The sequence below is a fragment of the Calidris pugnax genome, unplaced genomic scaffold (genome assembly GCF_001431845.1).
Source record: "Calidris pugnax isolate Ruff unplaced genomic scaffold, ASM143184v1 scaffold317, whole genome shotgun sequence".
In the NCBI taxonomy this organism is placed as follows: domain Eukaryota; kingdom Metazoa; phylum Chordata; class Aves; order Charadriiformes; family Scolopacidae; genus Calidris; species Calidris pugnax.
Window position 1 is genome coordinate 2,216,638 of NW_015091111.1, and position 24,536 is coordinate 2,241,173.

The following is a 24,536-nucleotide window of genomic DNA, read 5'->3' on the forward strand; positions in this document are numbered from 1 at the left end:
CCTGAAGTATGGCTTTCTATATAAAAAGCCCCCAGAATCCATCAGGGGTCTGGATGCTTTGTCACAGTTTGTCCCAGATGTCAACATCCACTGCCAGCCAAAAGTGAAACGTTTTCAAACACAACTGATGAAAGTGAGCTGCCAGTTCATGGCCTCCAAATGCAGCAGCAATACTAGACTGCTGTCTGTGAAATGTTTCCCCATGCTCTTTCCTCCTAATAAGGGAAAACCCAGAAACCAGGGGAAATTCACATTAAATAAAATGTGATGGCTTAGATTTTTTTGGTCTCTTTGCAAGAGATACTGCTGGTCAAATGCTGAAGCAGTATCTTCTGACACTCAGTCTTAATTCAGCGGTGCTTATTTGCAAGTCATTTATATTAAGGGAAAGGCTTCTCAGAATAGGTGAAGTACACTTTAGCTTTCCCATTATTCTTTCTTCCTAGTTTCCTGGAGTAATTTTTTTTTTTTTAATTAAGTATCCTTTTACCAGAGAATGAACAGCACACATCGGAGCATGCAAAATGCAAATACATTCATCAGTGAAGGTGGGAAGTAATGCCGTTTCCGCAGGACAGATTCCTGGGCAATATGTGCCAGGATCTCAGGCCCGTAGGCGATGAACAGAAAGTCCCTCTAGAACCCACTTTCTCTACCATGTCAGGGAACTCAGTTTGTCCTCACCTCCCAAGGTCTCCAGGGTCTCATGGAGAGGTGCTGCGAAATCAAGTTAAGTCCTTGTCCGTGTTGCTTCTTAGCCCGGGCAGGTTTTTAGGTATCTGTGCAGGTATCTCCTGGCAGTGCAGTCTCCATCCGCCTTGAGCATCTGTGTGTCCTAAGATGATGCCTGGTTTTCCTCCAAACAGAAAGCCCACATGGACAAGGGACTGTGTCCTGCTGAGACAGCAGCGTGTCCAAGGCAGCTGTGTCTCCTTATACCATTCATATGGAGTGACATAAATTAAATGTTTTCTACTATCCAGGCACATACACGCAGAGAAAATATGTAAAATGCAGTGTGTCAAGTTGTATTTTCTTTGTCTTTAAGCTTCCTTGGCTATCAAGCTTTAACGTATTTATAGTTTTCCCTACCCCCTCCTTTTTGGAAAGCTTGGAATAGTCCCTTTGCATTCAAAACAGGATTGAAAACGGTTATATCTTACCCTGTCCTACCCTGCCAAATCTGCACTTCTGCATACAGCTTAGGGAATTGTGTGTATTTTAGCTCTTGCCACAGCCAAGGTCATATACACTCTGCAGTGCTTTGGAGCCTGCATCCTCCCTTCATTTCCCTGGATTCTGTGGCAGGATGGTGGAACCTCTCCAGTATAATCAGACAAAACTGGGGAATATTGATAAATTAAGTCTGAAATTGAACAGCTCCTTACCCAGTTATTTATTTTGGTGTTCTATTTAGTGCATTCTGCATGGCCTTCACAGCACTAGGTTTTACTATGCTACAAGTTTTGTTAAGGACAGCTTGCTGTGATCTGCTGAAAAGCTCTCTTGAGGAGAGTTGGAAAGATTAGCAACTGGGAAAGGAGCAGCTGAGGACGGGTAGAAGCATCCAAGTCAGCCAGACACCCTGCCGTTAGTGCATGTCGTTGGTGGATGTTTCCTTTGAATGCATTAGCAGCCCTGGCATCTACCTGGTAATCATTAGGTTCTAGACCTAATCTGTTGTTGCTGTAATGAAACCTTCCAGAGCTGCCAAGTTAGCTGCAGACACAGTCATACCTCACACATTTACCTACTTCCAGGGCTTCCTCAGCACTTCTTTAACACATTTATGTATTTGGAGTGCATTGTTTAGGTAGGGGACGAACCCCACCAAGAAATGTGTAGCTGCCACATCACAAAGATCACAGCACGTGCCATGTTTTCATGGCATGCAAGCCCTGAGGTGAGGCCACCTCAGCTCTCTGTGATGAATGGAGAAGCATAACTTGGTGTGCTGTCAGAAACCTGGCCATGGCTGCAATGATGGTGTCAAGGTGGCTGGGTTAAAATCTCTTCCCCCTCCCTTCTCAGTGCAGAAGAAGAGCTCCTCCTGAGATGGACCGTGGTTTAGAAATGGCTTCCTTCTTCCTCGCACTTTTTGTCGTCCCTGTGTGGCCTGCTGACTCCTGGAAGGGTTCCCACACATCCTTCCCCCTCTGCAGGTCCCCACAGCTCCAGCTGCAATTAGACCTGCGGTCTTCAGAGTTGCTCTGAGATCTTGCAGCAGTGGGGAAAGTGCTGGCAAAAAAAGTGATGTTATATTATTATTATTATTATCATCATCATCAACATGCTGAAAGGTGCAGCTGCATTCCCTTTGTCTAGTAAAATCATTTCCGTGTTTCATGCACAGGAAGCAGAGAAAAAAGTTGCATGACCGCCTTCGGCAGAGCTTGCGCTCGGAAAGGAACAATGTGATGAACATGGCCAACGGGCCACACCACCCCAACCCGCCGCCTGATAACGTCCAGCTGGTGAACGTAGGTTTTACTGTCCTCATTTCAGCCTAGGCTGCCAGTGCCACAGCTTTTTAAATTTCTACCTTAGACTGGTGGCTGAATTCTCTTGGCTTTCTCCAGCCAGAAACAAAATAAATGCACTAAAATGAGATACATTTCTGCAGATGGCCAGTTTACTGGGGCGTGTCTCAGTGCTGCAGCTGTGCCTGTGGATCTAGGACACCAAAAGCAAGACAATTACATCAGAAAAAAATGCTAAGAGCTCTACAGCAGGGCTAAGTGCTGTAGAGATCAATTTCTTCAAACACACGTACTTTGCTCTTACTTGCCTTGGCCTGATGGTTGGTGAGTAGGGGCAGCCCCCTTGAATCAGGAATGTGACATTATGAACTCAGGGATAAAAGTCTGAGTAAAGATCTCACCTGGACAGTAGCAGTGGCTGAGGAGATGGGGCTGGGGTAGATACTCCACCAGTATTCCCCAGCCATTTGTCAGAGCAGAGCAGAGAAGACAGTTACTCTTCAGCTAACCCCTTGGCCAAGCCCCTTGGCCTTAATGGCTAGGGCTCACAGTGTCTGTAGCTGCTTCCTCCTCTCCTCCCTTTCCCAGGGAAGCCTGCTGCCTGGAGAGAATGTCAACATCCTGCCACCACAAGCCATTCTCACTCTCCTGCCCCATATATTCATGGCAGCTCATTGCAGGGGTGAGCTGCTAAGTCAGTGGCAGTGCTCCCACTGACCTAGGTCAAGGCCAAGATGCCTTTTCAGAAGAGCTCAGCTTCCAATACTTCCCCTCAAAAGACCTAAATCCATGGTCAAATTACTTAGAGAGGGAAAACCAGATTCCCCACAGAGGAGAACCGAGAGTACTACCAGCAACAGCATTGCAGGGGAAAAGCTGTGTATGAAATTGGGCACTGCACATCTCCGGGCTCATCTCAGGAAACTTTGGCCCCTTCTGCAGATCATCCCCTGATGAATAGGCCTGCCCTGGTGCTGCATCCATGGGCACTGAAAATAGCCATTTCTTGCCCGATACTTACCCTGCAGAGGGCAATTGCTACTTGTAACTACTGTCATCTTCTCCATCAGAAAATAGTATTTTTGATATATCTGGTAGTAAAGGGGGGGTTGCCTTTCCAGGTCTCTATCCATTTGGACTTCTCATTCCCTCTTTAAATATGTACATTGTTTAAAGCCTGATTGGGATGTAGTCCTTTGCTGATTTCCTCATTTGTTTCCTTCTGCTTTGAGTTTAGATGAGGTATGTATGCAGAGGTGTACAGGAATGGGCTCCAGTATGTCAATGTGATTTGTACCTGTATTTAAGTGACAAAGTTTGTGCTTTAGCCTGTGTGAAAAAACGCAACTTAGTGGGGAGGGGACAGGGGTTGGAAATTGTGTCTGCAAATGTGCTGTGAATTACAGTTTGTAAACCTGAGGTTTGTCTGCATTTTTTCAGCAGTACGTTTCAAAAAACGTAATCTCCAGTGAGCATGTCATCGAGCGAGAAACAGAGACCTCATTTTCTACGAGCCACTACACCTCAACAACACATCACTCCGTGACAGTCACCCAGACACCCAGCCACAGGTACTGGAGGGGGAAGGCAAACAGCACCTCTAATATCTGATCTGCTGCTGTTGCAAAACTGAAAAGATGTGTAAAAAAAAAACAAACCCAGAAAAATCTATGCTCCCTTCGCAGTGTTTTCATTTTAAGACTAACATTATTTGATGTCATGTCGTCTAATTCTCCTTATAATTTTCTTTCCAGGAATTTACAAAGATCTTTATTGACTGAGTGACGTTCCAATACTGTTACAGTGAATTTCTGTATATGTAGACTGCTAAATCAGTGACAGTCCTGGTGACTGGAAAGCCCTCCTTCCCTCTCCTTTTATCCACACATACAAAGTCATCTTGATACATGTGGATCCATACAGTTCACAAAACTCTGCAGCCCCAGTTACCAATCTGTAGGTTATGCTGCACATCCCAAGCAGCAACAGAAGCAATAGAGGTTCTTCCTCTCCTCTGGATAAATTTCTGCTCATCTGCCTTTGCCACCAAAGCCCCTTCTCACACTCCCTCCCTTCTTCTCCTTTCCTGATTGCTGCTCTCTAGCTGGAGTAATGGCCACACCGAAAGCATCCTTTCCGAAAGCCACTCAGTGCTCGTCAGCTCCTCCATGGAGAACAGCAGGCACACCAGCCCAGCAGGACCCCGGGGACGCCTCAATGGCATTGGTGGACCACGGGAAGGCAACAGCTTCCTCCGGCACGCAAGAGAAACCCCTGACTCTTACCGAGACTCTCCTCACAGTGAAAGGTAGGACACACCACCTCATTGCTTTCAGCTGGGGAGGCTGGGTGTTCCCAGATGGTTTCAAAGCCTGGGGGAGCACAGGAGGAAACCCAGCATCACAGCTATTCATGTAGGGCATACTTCTCCTCACTCGTGAAGGAGTGCTTGGTAGGAGTTTAAAGTTCACCAGAAGTATCTCTTTTCTTCTTGCCTCTGCTGGATTTATTTGTAATAGCCAGCAGTTCACATTTGGATAAGCTCCGCTACAAGTCATTTGTCAGAAGTCTCAACCGTAAAGTAAAAATGGATCTTTGCCTAATTACTGGTTTCTTAGGAGAAGCAAGTGAGAAGACTGAGGGATTTTGTGAGACACAAAAGGTGGGGAGAAAGATGGGGAAATCAGTGTATTGATTCACAGGAAGAGGACTCCTAAATGATACAGGAATTCTGTCGCCGCTTACTTTCTGGGGGATTCCAGCTCCTAAACACACTATATGTCCTTAAAAAATTCTCTTGACTCTTTATTAAATAAACACAAGGAACACAAACTGCAAGCCATTATTAAATCAAGAGTAGTTGTAAATAAAGCTAGCCAGGAGTTTTCCAACAAAGTCATTTTTTTTTCTGAAAAGGCTGCTTCATCAGTACCTAAGGTCTGTGATGAAATGCATCAGTTGTAAGAAAACTTTTACTGAAAAAGTCTTCTCAGTTTTAAGTTAGGATTTCATCTCAAGAGCATGGGATGGCCCCAGAGTAGCAAATGAAAGATTGAGGAGAAACAAGACATTTGAAAATAGTTTTTCTCCCAAGAAACAGAGGTAGAAGAAAAGGAAAACAAAGGGTTACTGGACCAATTCTCTGAGCATTGTGAAAACACAAGGGATTTGATCTCGTGGGATGTCCATGATGACAAAAATGCAGCCAGGCAATCCCCAAGGAGACCAAGTTGTGTAGGAGACAAATTGCAGTTTCCAGAAAAATGAATGTGCAAGTGCAGCAAAAGCCATTTCTGTGGTACTCTCTCTGCTACACAAAGAACAACTACTTAGCAGAGGAATAAGGCACCACCGCTGAGGGCTATCTAAATAAGGCCTGTATGACCACTAAGGAGAGTTGAACTGTCTCTCTCCTTAATAACAAAGTTACCTGTTGTTTACCATGGAATTTAATTTCTAAACACGTGGCTCACATGACACAAACAGGCATGGCCCCAATCCAGCAGAGCACTTCAACAAGATCAACTTGAGTTGTGCAAGCAGCCCCAATGAAATCAGGGAGATTACTCACTCAGCTAGAGCTCAGCACATGCCTAAGTGCTTTGCTGGATCAGGACCTACAGCAGTAAATACTGCACAGTCTCCTGCCTGGGAACCATACAGGACGCGCAGCCACACGCCTGCTGTACTACAGCTTAGTATATTTGGGCAACTGCATGCCAGAAGCGAAGGTTGTTTGCACTGTCTTCCCACATTGCCTGGGACACCCAGAGCATCATTCTGGTGGGAGCTGTTTAGATTCTGGGGGAGGGGTGCAGGGGAAGGAGCGCATGCCTTTCCATTGCAATGAGAAGAAAGAAGGCATTTCGTCAATTATTTTGTTTCTTGAAGATTACGCCACAGGTGAAAAGCAGCGACATTTCTGTGATAATTTACTAGGCATGTGCCTGACATGACCATGAGTTTGGAATCCAGAAGATAGTTCCCTGGGCATTAAATTAGGCCTCATCTGTTTTTAGCAAGCAGGAAATACATGGCAGATTATTGCTGAGATGGATTGCCTGTATATCTGTGTGTATATAAGGGGGAAAATTAGAGTTATTTGCAACTAAAAATGAAACATAAAGGAATGTATGAGCTGACAAATTACTCCCTGAAGCCATCAAATGTTGCTGTGCTGTGAATCAGTAGATCAAGGCTGTGCTCCCTCCACCTTCTAGTCACCAGCTACTTCGACATTTTGAAATGAAATAAAATGACATTAAGAGGGTTTCTCTTGTGTTACCCCACCCTTTTGTTGGATCCAATACCCTGACACCTGTTTACACGAGCAGAGGACCCAAACACCTGTATTTCAGAACATTCTTAGCCATCTTAGAAGGGAGAAGATCAAAAAGCACCATCTCTGCATGAAAGGCTGGACTATATGATGAAGTTGGCAGCCTGTACCTAGTTAATGCTTGTTGTCTGGCCGCAGATACACTCTGATCCCCTTTCACCGAGCCACCAAGGTTTACCTCTTCTTGGCCATGAAGCTGGGTAAATCTATCACCATTTAACCTTCCTTTTGGGATGGGCTCGAGCTGCATGTGTTTGGCTCCTGTGCCTCAGGCCACAGGCAGCAGCTTGTTAGCGCTGCCCTATTATGGTGTGGGGGAATACACCAGAAATGTGTGAATGCACAAACACCCCAGTATGAGCAACCTGACACTGATGGGAGCGTGAACAGTATGCTGAACACGTTTTACTAACTTAGGGCATTAACTGAACCAGCTTAGCTAAAATCCAGTGTGTCAAGATGTACCATCTGGGGAAGTAGAAAGGCTTCACTTTTTCAGACAATGCCTATTGAAAAATGTGAAAGGGATGAAAGGAAAAATAAAGAATGACTTCATTCATCCAATGCATAAAACTATTAATTGCCCTCTGCTCTCACTAGCAACCAACTTGTAATTCCCATGCATAACTAGTTTTGGTTTTCTTTCTCTTATTCCTCAGTTGATGTAAATCAATATGCCTCTACTGAAACCAATTTACTCCACTGCACATCAGTTCAGGATCTGTCCTGGTTTCTTTTATCCAATAACTCTGTTTTAATCAAGTGTAATGTGTGCAACAGAGTCATAGATTGGATAAAAATCTTGGATTTCTTTTAGTAATTTCAGACTCAGATAAATAAATCACTAATGAAAAACTAAATAACTTCATCAGTCATAGCCAGGTAACTTATCTCAATGGGCCTGTATAAGAAATGGAATTAGAAAGATTTTTGATCTGGACACAGATGACATTCAGGCAGGTGAACTTAGGATAAGAACAAAAGCAAAGCCAAACTATGCAAAATGCCATGGTGGGCATTGTGCCTTTGATCAAGAGGTTTCAGGCAGAGGATCCTCACCTGGCATGAATCTGCATCTCATGGAGCTCCACTTAGTAAAACCAGCTGAAAGTCTCACATTTTTTGTCCTCTTCCTTTGGGACAAGCTCTGTACTGGTGCCTGAGCTTCGTTTTCAGAAATCACCTTTGACCACTACCCTTCCTACAGAAACTAATGAAGAAATAGGGGCAAATTTTGCAGACCAATCATGAACACTAGGCCAGACAGTCCTCTCTGTCAGCATTCATTCCCACACAAGGACAAATAATGCTCCATGTTTCTTTGCAGATAGACCTACCAACCAGGGTAACTAGCACCTGAGGAGTGGAGCAGCACAAAGCTACTGGGATGGTGCTGCAAATCTTCTTTGGGCTACCCACAGTGATTAGAATTAGCAGAACGTGGCTCTGGATTTTGTCCAAACTTTGCTTTCCTCCTTAGCCTGAGACAGTCTGGTTTCCAGAAGAGGGTGGAGCCCAAGAGGACTGTCCCTCGCTTCCCTTCCTCTCTCTCCTTCTGTCTGTTTGTGAGCACCCCCGGTTCTGGTCAAGTCCTGCCAGAAGTGCAGCACCTATTTTCCTTTTGAGAAAATACTTCCAAACGCATTTTTTTTCTGGCATCTCACCCGTCTCTGAATCCCATTCCTGGATTAATTCCAGGAAGTTATTCTGGCAAATAATTTACAGCATCTCCATGGCTCTTCTGAGGCAAATGGACCCGGGGGCCATGCTCCTCCTGCTCTCAAACGTCCCAGAGTCCCAGATGTCAGCAGTTTTATAGAATTAATAGCAACAGAAAAGTTTCCCTGGTAGCCCTGGAGGATGCTGGGGATCTTAAGGGATCCTTGCCTTTTCCCTCCCAGCCCACGAAAGCAGCTGTGTTTACGTCACCACCACTCCTGTGCTCGCAACCTTTCCCCATCTCTTTTCTTCAGGTATGTCTCAGCTATGACCACACCAGCTCGCATGTCACCTGTCGATTTCCACACTCCAACTTCTCCCAAGTCCCCCCCCTCCAAAATGTCACCACCAGCTTCCAGCTTGACCATCTCCGTCCCTTCGGTGGCGGTGAGTCCCTTCATAGAAGAGGAGCGACCGCTGCTCCTGGTGACCCCACCACGGCTACGTGAAAAGTACGACCGCCACCTTCAGCAGTTCAACTCCTTCCACCACAACGCCGCCCACGAAAGTAACAGCCTGCCACCAAGTCCTCTGCGGATAGTGGAGGACGAGGAGTATGAGACCACACAGGAGTACGAACCAGCACAGGAACCTCCAAAGAAACTCACCAACAGCCGGAGGGTCAAAAGAACAAAGCCCAACGGCCACATTTCCAGCAGGGCAGAAGTGGACTCTGACACGAGCTCTGAGAGTAGCAGCTCTGAGACAGAAACCGAAGATGAAAGAATAGGCGAGGATACACCGTTCCTGAGCATACCAAACCCCATGGCGACCAGTCTGGAACCAGCCGCTGCCTACCGGCTGGCTGAAAACAGGACTAACTCGGCAAATCGCTTCTCCACACCAGAAGAGTTGCAAGCAAGGTTGTCCAGTGTGATAGCTAACCAAGACCCTATTGCTGTATAAAACATAAAACACATAGATTCACATGTAAAACTTTATTTTATATAATGAAGTATTCCACCTTTAAATTAAACAATTTATTTTATTTTAGCAATTCCGCTGATAGAAAACAGGAGAGGAAAAAAAACTTTTATAAATTAAATATACGTATGTACAAATGTGTTATGTGCCATATGTAGCAATTTTTTACAGTATTTCAAAAATGGGGAAAGATATCAATGGTGCCTTTATGTTATGTTATGTTGAGAGCAAGTTTTGTACAGTTACAATGATTGCTGTCCCATAGTATTTTGCAAAACCTTCTAGCCCTCAGTTGTCCTGGCTTTTTTGTGCACTGCATTATAATGACTGGATGTATGATTTGCAAGAATTGCAGAAGTCCCTCTGGTCGCTTGCTGTAGACTCCCCAGATCAAAAAGACCTGTAATGGCACTCCCACCCTACTCACCCCACTAGAAACACACACACACACACACACACAGGAAAAAAAAAAAAAAAAAAAAAGAGGAAAAAAAAGCTGAAAAAACAACAAAAAAATATTTTCTTCTGTAAGGAGTTTTATTTGCTTTCCGTATATGAAATGAGTTTTGTCTGCTCTCTGCCAGCCAAAAGGTTTGCTTCTTTGAGCACTGGGATAATAGTAGATCCAACAGCATGCTACTATTAATTACAGCAGGATAACAAAAAAAAAAAAAAAAGAAACAAAAAAAAGCAAACCTGCATTAAATAATGTTACTTATAGAAAGAAAGTAATACTGTGATTTTAAACCAAATATATTATTATTCAGAGGTCAGCTTGTAATCACTAGGAGCTGCCATTTCATTATTTTCCAGATATTAATTGTTCTAGTTATCCCTTAGAAAATGGGTTTAGGTTAGCTGAGGCTTTGAACCCAATACTCAATTAAAAATTAAAAAAAAAAAAAAAAAGGAAAAAAAAGAAAAAAAGAAAAAATTAAAAAAAAAATTATGTTAGTTTAAGTTAATGGGGCAAATATAACGGATATCTGTAACCAAGCAAGGAAGAGATCTAGCTGGAAAACAAATGCCACTAATAAAAGTGCAATCAGTTTTCACCTCTATTTTTTAATGTTGATTTCTAATAGATGATTTATCCTTTTGTTTCCTCTCAGTTTTCTCCCCTTTCTTCTCCTTCTCAGAAAGAACCCTGACAAGCTTCTAGCAATACCTTGTTAGACTTGCTGTTGGAGTAAGGATTACTCTTGGACACAGAAATGTCTTTCAGGGAAGAATTGCTTTGCTGACTGGTTAAAAAGTATAGGCGAGTAGGAAGGATATAGCAGAAGTATGGAGTTCATTTCTGCTTGCCTTTATTGACTCCATTATTTGGGCTGAGAGAGGCAAGGCTGATGCAAAGCCCATTTATAACAGCAAGCACACTGTGTGGGTTAGCCATAGTGTGCATGGCTATTTGATATCAGTGTTTATATAGCCTTGAAGTGATGGCCCTGAAGTCTTTGACTAGTAATGAACAAGGATGCTGTCAGTGCTGGAGTGGTTGCATCCATTCAGACAGAAGCAAATGGCCTCTTTTGCACTGAATTCCTATCAGTTTAGTCAGGGTCACTCTGCCTCTTCTCTTTTGATTTTTGTTGTGTGTTCAGTTGGCACAGCATAGACTCAGGATTGATGTGGAAAACAAATGTTTTTCCTAGACTCCGGGGATTCTGAAAATGAGAACATATGTTCTATAGGTATTACTGAACTCTAAATAAGAGCCATCTCAAGAGAAAAAGAATTTCAGCCAAACTACACTCATCCTTTGGGCCACATCCTGGTCCCAGTTACATGAAGAGAAATAAGTCAAGGAAATTTTGTGAGATGTAAACCTGAAGAACTGAAGTTCCTCAGTAAATTGTTCAAGCATATGCTTATGCTAATCCCAGCAAAAGTTATCTTCAGCATGTGCTAGACTCCCATTGATGCATCCAGCGCATGCATAAAGTTAAGCATACGCTTAAGAGTTTTGCTGAACAAGGTGTCCAATTGATTTGAGACATGAAAGCAAAGTCTAGTAAATAAAGCTGTTTATCAGGATGATGAAAATCAGTGACTTGCTCACTGTATAAATGAACTACATCACATTACTAAGAATATGGGTAAATCTACCTGACCAACAGATTCAGCAGGAAAAGGAGAAAAAACCTTAGTACAGGAAAAAGATGATGACCAAGTTGTACACTAGGATGTTGGTGGTAGAAGCAAAAGGCTAGGAAACTAGCACAGCTTTGGGTTACACGGTGGCTGAAATAGCACTGCTTATTTGAGAAGTCTATGGGAGATGGCAAAGCTTGTCAAATACATTATGTCTGGACTTAAGTCCCTTTTGCCATTTTTTCCCTAGCTGGCATGTACTTGAACACACTTTGCCTTTGCAGACCAAAAGAAAAGCTCTCTACAAATTCTAAATACCACACACTCATTTTCATCCCTTTAGTCATGCCTATTTATCTGCAATCTCATGCAGCAGAACATCCACCTCCCCAGTAACTCTGCAACTCAGTAGCACAGAGGGCCAGGTGGGCTTTCCTGATGCAGACCACCAGTTTCTAAAGGTTTTGCACTGCTGAGTTTCCAGAGGCACTTGAAAACCTGTCCATTCAGTAAGGTCTCTGATACTGCAAAGATCTTACAGGACAGACAAGACAGAAAAAGGATGGAAGAGGAACAAGAGATTTGCCCCCAAATCACCCATCTTAGTGGCAGAATGATTATAACACGGGTCTTCTGTAATCTCTCCTCCAGTATAGATCATCCACAAGGCCAGCTCTCATTGAAGTGTCTGTGGTAGCCCAGACAGATCAATCAGGATGGAAAGGAAACTTGCTATGAAGTGGAGTAAATTATTTGTCTACTAACACTGTTATTTTAAAGGGCCAGTATAAGACAAAGGAGCAATTGCATGCTTGGGAGCTGTACACGTAAGAGTTATTTGGTGTAGGTCTAGGGAAAAGCATCACACTTCTGTTGCAGTGCCTCAAAGTCAAAGTTGTGTGCGGTCCTTGCTCCTCCTCTGCCTGGTACATATAGTAGTGTGTTATAGAATAAGCATGAAATTAGGCTGGGGACTTCACATGGACCTAAGAACAAGAAAATACAATTGGGGATAAGGCTGCCTAAGCCCTTAGGTCTCTGGGGAGAACCCAGCCTTACAGCACAATTCATGCAACAGCCAGTTACAGGAGTTGCCCTGGCTTGGCACTCAGAGAAGCGGGAGCAGGATGCAGTCCCTCACCTCTGGACTTGCTTTTAGCACACTGTGAGGGTGCTCCATGTCAGTCAAGTCCACACCCCAAAGTCAGTGAGTCTACATGGCCACAGGTTCTGCTGGCGGGCTGCAACCAGCTCCTGCTGGCCAAGGGGCTGGAGACTGCGGCAGCATGGAGCAGAGCCAGCAAGTGCCTCCAGGAAAGGCCAGCTCCCCTCTTGGGGATATTCGCTTCATTACCCAGACATCTGAGCTAGGCAGTCCCAACACCCTTGAGCCATCACTGTGTAACCCTTGCCAACTTCTGGCGGAAAGGCATGGCAAGGAGGAATGTACTTTGAAGGATGGGGAATTATTCCAGTGGTGGCAGATTTGTTCAGATTGTCCTGGTTTCTTTCCATGTCATTTAACTTGAGCTGTGAGTTTTCCCTGTGTATGTGTTTATATGCAGGAATTATTCCAGGATAAAAATCTTCCTTCAGGGGTGTATAGCTGGGATATGTTGTGCACAACCTGGTACAGCCTGCCTGTTCAGCTGTAAATCATTACACCTCCACAGAGGTTCTCATGTAACAGAGAGAAACCTACTCCCTCATCTTGGCCCAGCTATTCCCTTCCTCACTTGAGCCACCACAACACCCCTAGTTTTAAGAGATCAATCACTGCCTTTATCAGGGAAACAGAAAAGCTCCTTCTCTTTCCAGTCCTCCAAAACAACAACTCTGCATCTCCCTGCTTCTCTCAACACATTGCAAGCAGTTTCCTGAGCATCCAGGATAGCAAACTTGCATCCCCTCAAAGGGCACACTTCTCAGCCTGTTGAACACTTCTTGGCCCTGCAGTGTGGCTACTTACCATCAGCTGGGACTTACTTCTAGTAAGAAACAAAAAAAAGCACCTATGAAATGCTGCAGAGAAGGGCAGACAAAGAACATGGCCAATTATCATCATTTGTAATTCTCTATTCTATTGTAAATACATCTTGTACATACTTGGATGTTTTCATCATTTACTGTCTTTATGGATTATGTGTTAAATGAAACTCTCTTAGTTTATTGTGTAACACTGTAAATAACATAACATCCTTTATTATTTATGCATAGGCATCTAACACGCGGAGAAAGTTATCCTCATATTATTTTAAGATATATGTCAAAAATATGTTGCATTTTTCTTTTTGCTTTGAAAAAAATTGTAATATATCCTCTTTTTCCCCTCTTTTCCTTTAAAAGAAAAATGAATGCTAATTTATTGTTCAGGAGAGAAAGGGGATGTAACTGAAAGGCAAACTGTTCAAAGAACATGCTATGGAAGCCACAAGCTACTGATAAACTAAAGAATTTATTATCCCAAATACAGCAATAAGTAATTGTTGATTTATTAAGGTTTTGTTATTCATTTTCAGTAAAAGAGGTGCTGGATTAAATTGTTTATGTGTTGTACTGGCCCAGCTGCTCAGCAGACTGTGTCAGGTCAGTAGCCACCATCTTTCTGGATCCAAAGAGTGTTGTAAAGGTCTTGTTCTGTCTTTGTGGGCCACTGTTCCCTGAGTTTCTGACTCATCCCTATGGAGGTGTCTGGCAGACTCTCTTGTTCCTAGTTACAACATTTTTAGTTTCTTAAATTAGAATTATTAGCTTTACCCTGACCATTACTACTCAAGGTTGATGAGGGATGGTGGGGAGCAGAAATGACACAGTCTTGGGGCTGTGAGAGCCTGCTCTACAGAAATGTCACCTCACTGCTCAGTAACAATCAATAAAGCAAATCAGATACTAGGATTTATTAGATGACATTGCTATGCCACTGTATAAATTCATGATTTGTGCAGATCTTAAACACAATGAGTGGTCTTCTGATCTTCTTGTCACAGACTAGAAATAGTAGTATGGTGGAAGGTTTGTAAGGCAACATGGTAAGCAAATATCTGGAGCTGGTGAAGTCTGGAGGGCACTGAGTAGGCTCATTAGTCTGGAAGAAAAGACAGTTGAGGAGAGGTATCACAACGGTCTATGGAAACATAATTATCTTGTAGAGGGTAGGGAAGGACTGGCTGCTAACCTCCTCCAATATAAGAACCTGAGTTAAGAATCAAAACTACTGGGCACCATATTCAGAAATATGTGGCTCTTCATGTGAGGTGTAGGGAACTTGGAGAACTCCTTGCTGCAAGAGGTCGTGAACTGTAGAAGTTTCCATAGGTTCAAGGGGGATCCAGATTTTAGACAGTAATCCAATGAGAATTACTAAATCTATTGACATCACATCAGATGTGGGAAATATCTGAACTGAAAACATGTGGAGTTATATAAAGTGGAAATATTGTGTATCCTTGCCCTTCTCTTATGCTTCTCCATTTATCTGCCACTATTGGAGAGAGGGCTGGGCAGATATCTGATCTGGCTGTCCTTACGTGATATTAGTATATAAACTCATTTGCTATTGACAAGCATGAAGTCAGAGGAGGAAAGCCAGGAGTGAAGAAAGGAGGGAGGAATGTAGCAAAGACATCTTGGATGTGTTTCACATCCATTTGTTCCCAGACCTGGTAGAAACACGTAGGTCAGATTCCTACTGAATGAGTTGCCAAACTGAGGAGGGATGGAGGAATTGAGGGATGCACGAATGAAGGGATGGAGGAATGGAAGAAGTATGGAGGGATGGAGGAAGGAAGAAAAGGAAGGAGGGATGGATGTGGGTTTTCTGTCACCACCTATCCTCCATTCTCAACACAGAGAGTGAAAACCTGGGGGACCAGTCAGAACAGGTTCAGTTTCCCTCTGACAACTTCCCTGTCTTGCCGTTGCATGTAGAGGGGTCTTGTAGCCCAGATTCTGGGTGCTCAGGCTATTGGCCTCACCTATCTTAGTTGGGTAGGGTCCTGTCACCTCAGAGCAAGCCCAAGCCAGCCTACCATTGCACAGTACTACTACTGAGGAAAGAAGGATACTGCTTGTATCTTCCACTGCAGGCTGTTGAAATGGAAATGGAATGCTCTGAGAGGCCAGTCTCCTCCGCAAGCATCCCCTTTGGCCGCCTTGGGTGGGAGAGGAAGATAGGGGATTTCTGAAGCAATTAGGGACCATAAGAATCACTCAGAGTCAACAGGACCTCATCTCACATTTGACACAGACCTGAGTACTTTAGGGAACGCATCCTTGTGGCTGTCCTTGCAAAAACATTGTTTTTCATTCCATGCTGTCTTTAGCCCATTGTCTCTCTCTGCCAAGCTTCTGCCTCTACACTTCTCCACAAGGTTGGGAAGCAGATGGCCTCAGGGAACACTACAGAAAAAACAAGCAAACCTTCTCCTCTTTTCTGCAATCCACAGCTGGGTATGCTCTTAGCATGCCAACTCCACCCAGTTATGAGCGTATGATTTGCATGACGCATTCCCCAAGTTAGTTCTCTTTGTCTCTGCTACAGCTGATGGGAAAAAAACTATATCGAAGGCCTCAAGATGTTACTGCTACTTGCTGATGATTAACCTGTATAGCCCAAGCAAAGGAACATCAATTTAGCTCAGAGTATGAGCCTGACAATTCTTCTTTATTAATAACAGACCCTTAATAACAGCAGTGGGAACCCTTCAGGGCTAAATCTCATTTTAGCACTCAGAAAAAACACACAGAGCCTTGGGGATTTTTCATCCCAGACTGTTCCTTCTACCTGATACTATGACCTTTTGCTGGAGTCATTACAAAGTAGCCCTTATTAGAAAAGTTCCACTGGTTGCAGAATAATTCCGTGTATCTCCAGGCTAAGTGTGGCAGGGCAGATGTCACAAATCAGTGGTATGTTCCTGATGCCCTCATTTCCACCCATCAAGACAAGGACTTAAAGAAAGTTCCACATCTCCCAGCATGGAAGAGATGGAACATGATCAGACCCATGCACATCTAGGAAGGCTGCAATATCCATGTCGAGTTGAGGACAGTATGGCTCTCTCCGCAAGAGGTTATTTAGAGCTCTGCACTTTCTAAGCATGGCACAGATTGTCTGAGCCTGAAACAAAGGCAACAGTATGAACAGAATGAATTCCCCTTGAAAGCTAGACCTCACTTTCTAAGAGGTAGAAAGGTCCAGGAGGTAAGTTAGCGCCAACTTTAGTTGGAAGCTGAATGTCTAACATGAATGGCAGCTGCTGAGCTTTCCATTTTGTTTCTTCCCCTTGGGGACAGCAGATTCACCTGCACTTGATGCGATGCCCCAGGAAGTTAGAGGAATCATGGTAGCAGTGCATAGACACCACACTAAGTAAGGCTAGCTCTTCTGATGACAGCAACAGAAGAGGTGGTGAGGGAGTCATTGCAAGGTTACATGCTCAGCAGTTGGTAGGGATACAGTGATTGTTAACTGATTAAATCATTAGTCTGGTAATGGTCAATTTGGAACCAAGCTTCAGAAGCCAAATATTGTGTGGGAGGTATTTTAACTTACCCTGCACATTACTGCAGACAATTGGGTTGTGTGTTTGCTACATGTACACACACATACAGGCAGCCAGTTTGCTGTAATGATTTTCTGATATTCAGTGCATGCTCAGTGACAGGAAAGGAAAAATGGCTCAACAAGGCCATGCAGCAGCTGCAAAATTGCCTACATCCAAGAGGAAACACCTTTGCACAACAGAGAGGAAAAAATGAGGGTGGTATTTGACATGTACAGCTGTGAAGAGATGGAAAGGGAATGTCTTTTGCTTCCCCAATTGGACAGGCTGAATCACAGCTTGCAGAGTTGCCTTCATGGAGCCACAACTGAGAAAGGACTAGCAAGGTGGAGGACTGAGGGGACTCAGACTAGGGTCAAGGATGACTAGGGTCAAAAATGGCAGTGTGTCTCTCATTTCATTGAAATAACCCTAAACACAATGGATTCATCCCAAACAGAAAGAGGGTCACTGAAGATGCCAAGTGATAGTTCCTGGGCCCTCTATATGTGGCAAAGAGACAGAATTTCCAAAGACCAATTCTCGTCCTGAGATCTGGCTCTTGGGATGCTCCCATCTTTTGCTCCGCCTTTGCACCCTAAAGGCTCAAAGCTGAGGGTGAGGTAAGTCAGGTCCTCCACAGAAACAGACAGTAATCTGCTGAATGTATATGAGGAGACTCAGATACCTGCACCTACAGCATAATTCCTGGAAAAGGGGGCTGTAGAAGCAGTAATCCAAAACTATAGGGAATAAAGGCCACAGTATGAATTCAGGAAGCTGCAATTCAACATCCAGTTTTAAAGTAATCCCCTAGTAAAAGCTCTAGAAAACAAAATAATACCATTCTAGTGATATATGAACCATTTTAATCATCTAAAAAAAAACCCCAACCCTGTAGTTCTGACATCTTAGCATCTGCACACACCATCTTACCATATTCAACTAAGACATGCAATATTTATCTGATGGCTAATGATTATGAAATAAAGCTCAAAGTAATAAAATTCCAAATAAGAACTGGCAGACCACAGCTATCTTGTGTCTGTTTTATAATCAGCAGTTCAGTTATCATGGTACTAAATCTCACACTCTGGGTCATATCAATGAAATAACAGAAAAAAACTCTAATACTGTAGTCCCTATTACTTCCATTTCTAAGTGCCAACTTCCTTCAAACAGGACTTACATGGTCTGTTACCAACAACTTTACCAAATCCAAAGAGGAAATTGTGATTACTGAAGTCCAGGTAACCTGAAGTCCAGTTAACAGGATTGTCTTTGCAGTAATTCTACCCTCTGCTCTTTCCTTTACTTGGCTTTCCGATACAGTCGAGAGCCTATCTGAATATTTCTGTGCCTCTCATAATGAGTTAAAATTTTTATTTTAAAATTATATTTTTACTAACCTTCACTTGCTGTCCTACAACTTTTGCTGCCCAGAAATCCAACTGTATCCTGGGCTGCATCAAAAGAAGCGTGGCCAGCAGGTCGAGGGAGGTGATCCTGTCCCACTAGTCCACTCTCATGAGACCCCACCTGGAGTACTGTGTCCAGCTCTAGCGTACTCAGGACAGGAAAGATATGGACCAGTTGGAGCAGGTCCAGAGGAGGGTCACAAAAATAATCAGAGAGCTGGAGCCCCTCGGCTGTAAGGACAGGCTGAGAGAGTTAAGGTTATTCAGCTTGGGGAACCTAAGACTCCGGGGAGACCTTATAGCAGCCTTCCAGTAATTAAAGGGGGCCTACTGGAAAGATGAGGACAAACTTTTTAGCAAAACCTGTTGCAATAGCATGGGAGGCAATGGCTTTAAACTAATAGAGGGTAGATTTAGACTAGACATAAGGAGGAGGGTTTTTTACAATGAGGGTGGTGAAACATTGGAACAGGATGCCCAGAGAGGTGGTAGATGTGCCATCCCTGGAAACTTTCAAGGTCAGGTTGGACAAGGCTCTGAGGAATCAGATGTAGTTGAAGATGTCTCTGCTCATTACAGAGGAGGTTGGACTATATGGCCCTTAAAGGTCCCTTCCAAACTATTCTGATTCCATGATTCTAATTTCATTTGACTGACAAATGCTCTAGTGGCTCAGCAGCAGAACAGCTCTCAGCTTTGATGATAGATGACTGCAATATATTCTCAGCTGAAGGAGAACAGCATGCTTGCTGCTCCTTCTTTGGTATTTCACCAGGATCACATCATCAATGTCAGCACGTAGTTCCAGGATGTTCTTTGGAAATATTTTTGTTTGAAGATCTAAAAGGGCTGAGTTTGTCTCCACCACCTTCCCACATGCATGCACCACATCTTTTGGATTTAAAGAAATGGAAAGAGCTTTTTAGGGGCAGCAGAACAAAGGGGATGTTGTGTGGTTCTGTCTCAGGAGTAAAAAGATAAACAGCTTTACCACCAAGCCCATCAAGCTTTGTGACACTTAGCAAGCATGGCATTATTCATCACAAACTGAGGTGATGGGAAACGTGCCGTACTGCCTGAGGAATACGATGAACTTCAGAGCAGAGGCTGAAGAGCCTTTACAGTTAAGGAGTGGCACCCAGAGACCTGGCTGACCTGGGAGCTCCAAAAGTATTCAGAGCATTGCTCTAATAAGGCAGCCATCTGAGTGCATTGCAGTGCGTCATGCCCTAGGCATTTGTGGAGGTTTCAAAGGTCAGCCATTCTTGGCTGCAACTTGCTTTCAAGGGTGTTAAGTGCTCCCACTCTGGCCAGGAAGCCCTTGGCTTGAAGACACCTATCCAGGGCGTTCTTCCTGAAGCCAGTGAGGAGACCCAGGATCTCAGCAGTGCTCCTTCCAGCCCCAAGGAGGAGTAAACAAATGCACAGCTTGACTTCCTGAATGTTGGCCTGAAACCAGACACTGTGTCAATACTCTGCTATGACAGCTATGGCAGTTAGAATTACTTCAGAAAAGAAGCATCCAGTGACTTAGAAGCTCAACAATCTCTTGCACCAAAAAGCAAATGTTTTCCCTGATTTTTTTGGAGAGATGGTGGGTGGGAGCTGAGAAGATTAAGTGCAATAGAAAGTTTCAATCTGCAGGCTGGGTTAAAGTCCTTCAAAGCCTGGGGGCACAGACAGCACTTTGACAGCAGATGCTCTCACCCACTACCAATACGGAGCCTCAGCTTGCTCCTGGCAGCAAATACCCTGCAGTCTCTTTAGAATATGGGCTAGTTTAAACAGTGCTATTACTTGGTGGCTGAGGTTGAGACAACAAGGTCATGACCATCCTTGTACATCCAAGTAACATGAGTGTCCAATGACTGTAGTTGTGTAACCAGCTATTCCATCTACCTGTAAATAAATACTGTACCTATGTGTCAAATACTTGCAGGATGTTATCCACTGCCCATACAAGGGGTTTATTTTGTCTGAGCCACATAACTGCACTCATCCAAATGTAAACTCTGCCAAGGGACTCACTTAGTAACTCTAAAAGGTCTGCTCTCTCTGTGAGAGTCCCCAAGACCTTCCAAGCTGGAATTCCTCTATGGGCAGAGGCTATCCCATTTGCTGCTGACAGCAAAGTAGCAGTAACAGCAGTGAGTGTGGCATGCGCTGGCCACATGGCTACTTAGCTAGGCTGCTATAAAGATTTTGAAGTGCAGGTCAAGCTCTCTGTTGTGGTAGTTAACACTGTTCCAGCAGCTTGGCTATGCCTATGTGAACAATGGGAAGGTGTTCAACAGTTAACATTTCCAGGAATTGCTGATTTATCTATATGGCTAAACATGGGTGGTCCTAACTCCCATTCTTGTACTCAAACTAGTAAATTACCCACCATCCAAAGGAAGAACTTTTTCACAGTGAGGGTGACAGAGCCCTGCAACAGGTTGCCCAGGGAGGTTGTGGAGTCCCCTTCTTTGGAGATTTTCAAGACCTGCCTGGATGCAGTCCTTGCTCTGACAAGCTCTGGGTGGTCCTGCTTTGGCAGGGGAGTTGGACTAGATGATCTCTATGGTCCCTTCCAACTCTAAAAAATTCAGTGAAATTCAGTGAAATCCCTCTCCCTGGTATATTTGTTTCATGCAGTCCAAGTACAAAATGACCCACGTCATGTATGCTGAATCCTGCCTCCCTAGAACAGCCTTTTCCACTATTGCTTTAAGCAGGAGAAATGCATACGGTTAGATTCTGTAGAAAGGGTTTGGGGAAGTGCAAAAGCTCTAAAGTAGTTGGGCAAAGAGAATCCTGCTTATGAATCATTAATGCTTTCGTGCCTCCCCACAGAAAAAGTTGCTCGCTTTTAACATAGAAATGAAGATAACTGGGTTAAATGCACAGAGTCTTCACCTCTACCCTTCCCAGGAGGAACTTTGCTGCTTTTCTTTCTCTTTGAAGAGTAATGACTTGCCCTGAGGAGAAAACCTTCTACAAGGATTGTAGCCCTCATTTGCATGTGCTGATTAGCCTCAATATCACCATGGTTTGGTTATGTGCATAAGCACTCTGCAGCTTCTCAAAAGATAACAAATGTTCCTGCCTTCATTCACAAAGCTGCAAAGGCTTGGAAATGGCATGAATAACTGCTTTGCTAATAGCAATCACTACTGCAATGACTAAGATTAAAATAGGATAGCTGCTATTAATGCAAGTGACAGTGATAATTCCACAGTACTGTATAGTAGTAACCTTTTTATAGCTGAAGTTTGTTACCACTAACATACTTTTGGGTTGTCTCTCAGCTAATTTGCAGGAAGTTTCAGCTGCAAATCATGTATCTTTGGAGTACAAAATACCAATCCCATGCAATGTCCCAGTTCTTGGAAGGACCTTGAGACAAAAACACATCTGAGCCTGGTACTGTTAATAGAAAAGGAGAGAAAAATGTCCCAAGGCCATTGCTGGCAACTGAAACACAACAAAGCTGTTTATAATGCTCTGGAATATGGTTTGGTCCTGTTCTGTGATGACTGGTGCTCAGGAGATGACTTTAGGTTGCATGTGTTATAGGCCATGACCAGCTTCAAAGACAGGAAGCAAAGAGCATCCCTCTGCTGCTCCCATTTTCTATAAACTGCTTTGGAAGTCTGCTTGGACATCTTCCTGTGGAAGAGGGCAAGAAGTTGACCAGCAGTGAGTATTTAGCACCTTTGGGGAAGGAAGGCAGGAATAGTTCAGAGGGCATAACTGGGAAGGAGTGGGACAAATTTCTTGCGTATGAGAGGGAGTAAGAATTCAGCATAGATATAACACTTTGGAATGCCCCACCACTGTTAGGGGCAGCACCACAGGCCTTTGGACTGAATAGCTGGGAGTTGCAGCTCTGCTTTGAGTCCACGCATGGTCCCAATTCCCCTCAAACCTACATGCTCCAGCCAGAGTGCAACAAGCGACGTCTTTGTTCAGCTCACGGAAAGCCTATTCTGGACAGCCTGTGTGCAGCTGTCATCTTTCTTGTGTCTCCTAAGTTAACAGGAACACCATCCTGGTCAGCAAGATCAAGTACTAAGAGGAAGAAGAAAACCAATGGGACTGTTGAATAACACCATAACGTCGCAAGCTGTTGTTGAAGAAGCGGATAGTACTTGTATCTCCACTGTAAACAACTGTGCACGGTGGCTAGAAACAGCCCAGTAAAAGTTGCCCCTCTGTAGGCAGGACTGGAAGCAAATAAATGTGAAGCCAATAGTGCCGTTCAGTCAGCATGGGAGCCTGCTGCACAGCAGGGATAGGGCTGCTTGCCTCTTGGAAAGATGAGACCCTCCCTGGCAGAAACAAAATGACAATGTATTCCTGCAATTTACAGGAATATGATTCCAGAAACTGAAGCCTTTCCTCATTAACTTTACGAATGGAGGAAGAGTGACTTAACTGACTGGCTGGGGCATGTTTATGTGGTGGTCATCTAACAAATCCCAGGCACTGTTCCAATTAGCAGGCCTGTGTGATGTCTGAATTATGCTCATTAGAGCATTCTTGCATCCTTGCTGGTGTGACTTTTCCACACTTCTGAGTAGAAACACACCCGTCTTCCAAAACAGCACATAAATGCTGAGCCTAATCCTCAGCCTGATGTTTGTCCTGGTTACCATGTGTCTTAATTCTACCCTGGCCTCAGAGAACAAAACGACAAACGGCTAGAAAACAAAGCTCTGTTTCTTCCACCCAAATGGGGATGCAGTTTTGCCTTTTGGTCTTTTGCCCATCTAATTCTTCTTCTCCGAGATCACAGCTTAAGACCTGTAGCCAGGGCATCTTCCTATAAAGACTTTGTTCCAGTCTTGCCGTGTTTTATCCAGCTGATGCAGCTTTTTGCTTGCAGAGGGCTGAGAATTTTGTTTCTGCAGAGGAGTTAGCGGCAGATCAGGTAACATTTTCTCACTGCTCCACAGGACCATAGGGGTTGGTAAACTGGGTTTCTCTGAGGTGTGCTGTGGACTTCTTGCAAGGATTGCCACTAATTACCAGGTTGCATTTTGGCGTTGCCAATTTTGTCACTTCTTCAATTGCCACAGTCTGTAGGATCTGCCATGCCTCCGCCCAGAGGCTCATCTAGTCTCTCATGGACCATCATCTCACTACAGCTGTTCATAGGTGGAAAACAAATGGGTGCGTAGTGCCAGAGAGACCTCTGATACTAGCCACAAGGAAACAAGTTCTCCACCTGAACAGGACCTGTGTGTTTCTGGGACAGGTATTGTGAACAGTGAAGATGGACCACGGTAGACAAGTTCTTCAGTGGCACACCTTGCGCCTTGGCCATCTCTGTTGCTTCCACAGTTAAGAGCCTACATTACCTGTGTCCACCCAGGTATGAACCAGTTCTTTCTCACAAGAAGGTGCCCAGCAGCATTTATGTCCATACTATTTGCATAGCTGTAATTACTAAAAACTCTATCTCCATTAACAATCTTACCCATGTAAGCTGACAAGCTGGGGGAGGCTACCCTACAGCATTGGCACTGTATTGCCTCCCTACCTTACTCTGCACCAAATGGAGATGAAAGGTCCTTGTTCCGTAACTGTTATAACTTTTTGACTAAAAACATCTCTTAAAGACATATGTGCAAAAGGAGGTACCTCTGAGTTTGTTACTTGAAACTGTACTTAGAAAAGAAAAACATAAAGGACTTAATCATGTTGAAATGCATCGTCTGGTTTCTTTTTTAGTTGATGGTGCTGAGTTACATTTTGGTTTCTATGCAAGTGGAAGAGAAATAAAAGACGGTTGTGGAACTGGGAAATAGCCTAAGCAAGGTAAAAGTCAAGAAGGTTAATTAATTTTTTTTTTTTTGTCAACTTGTGCATTGAAGTGCAGCCCCTCAGAAAATCTACACAGGCTGTGTTGCTGTAGGCAACAAGAGAAAGCCAAAAATTGATCAGATTTCTGATCTCGCTTTAATGCCGATCTATCCTATCCAGTGCTACTCATGCATTAAAAAAGTTGTGGTAGGGAGCAGGCAAAGTCAAT

General features: G+C 43.9%; 1 protein-coding gene across 5 annotated transcripts in view; it reads left to right on the top strand.

Annotated features, from left to right (window-relative positions):
- Nucleotides 1–24,211, top strand: part of NRG1 (neuregulin 1) — a 312,373-nt gene extending 288,162 nt beyond the window's left edge. For 4 of the 5 annotated variants that reach the window (XM_014958107.1, XM_014958106.1, XM_014958103.1 and 1 more), the window contains 4 exons: nucleotides 2,354–2,480; nucleotides 3,921–4,051; nucleotides 4,585–4,788; nucleotides 8,793–24,211. In XM_014958107.1, the coding sequence (XP_014813593.1) occupies nucleotides 2,354–2,480; nucleotides 3,921–4,051; nucleotides 4,585–4,788; nucleotides 8,793–9,444 (1,114 nt within the window). In that variant the 3' untranslated portion in view covers nucleotides 9,445–24,211. The remainder of the gene's footprint in view (nucleotides 1–2,353; nucleotides 2,481–3,920; nucleotides 4,052–4,584; nucleotides 4,789–8,792) is intronic. The other variant, XM_014958104.1, reaches the window with a different exon arrangement.
- Nucleotides 24,212–24,536: the final 325 nt, after the last annotated feature.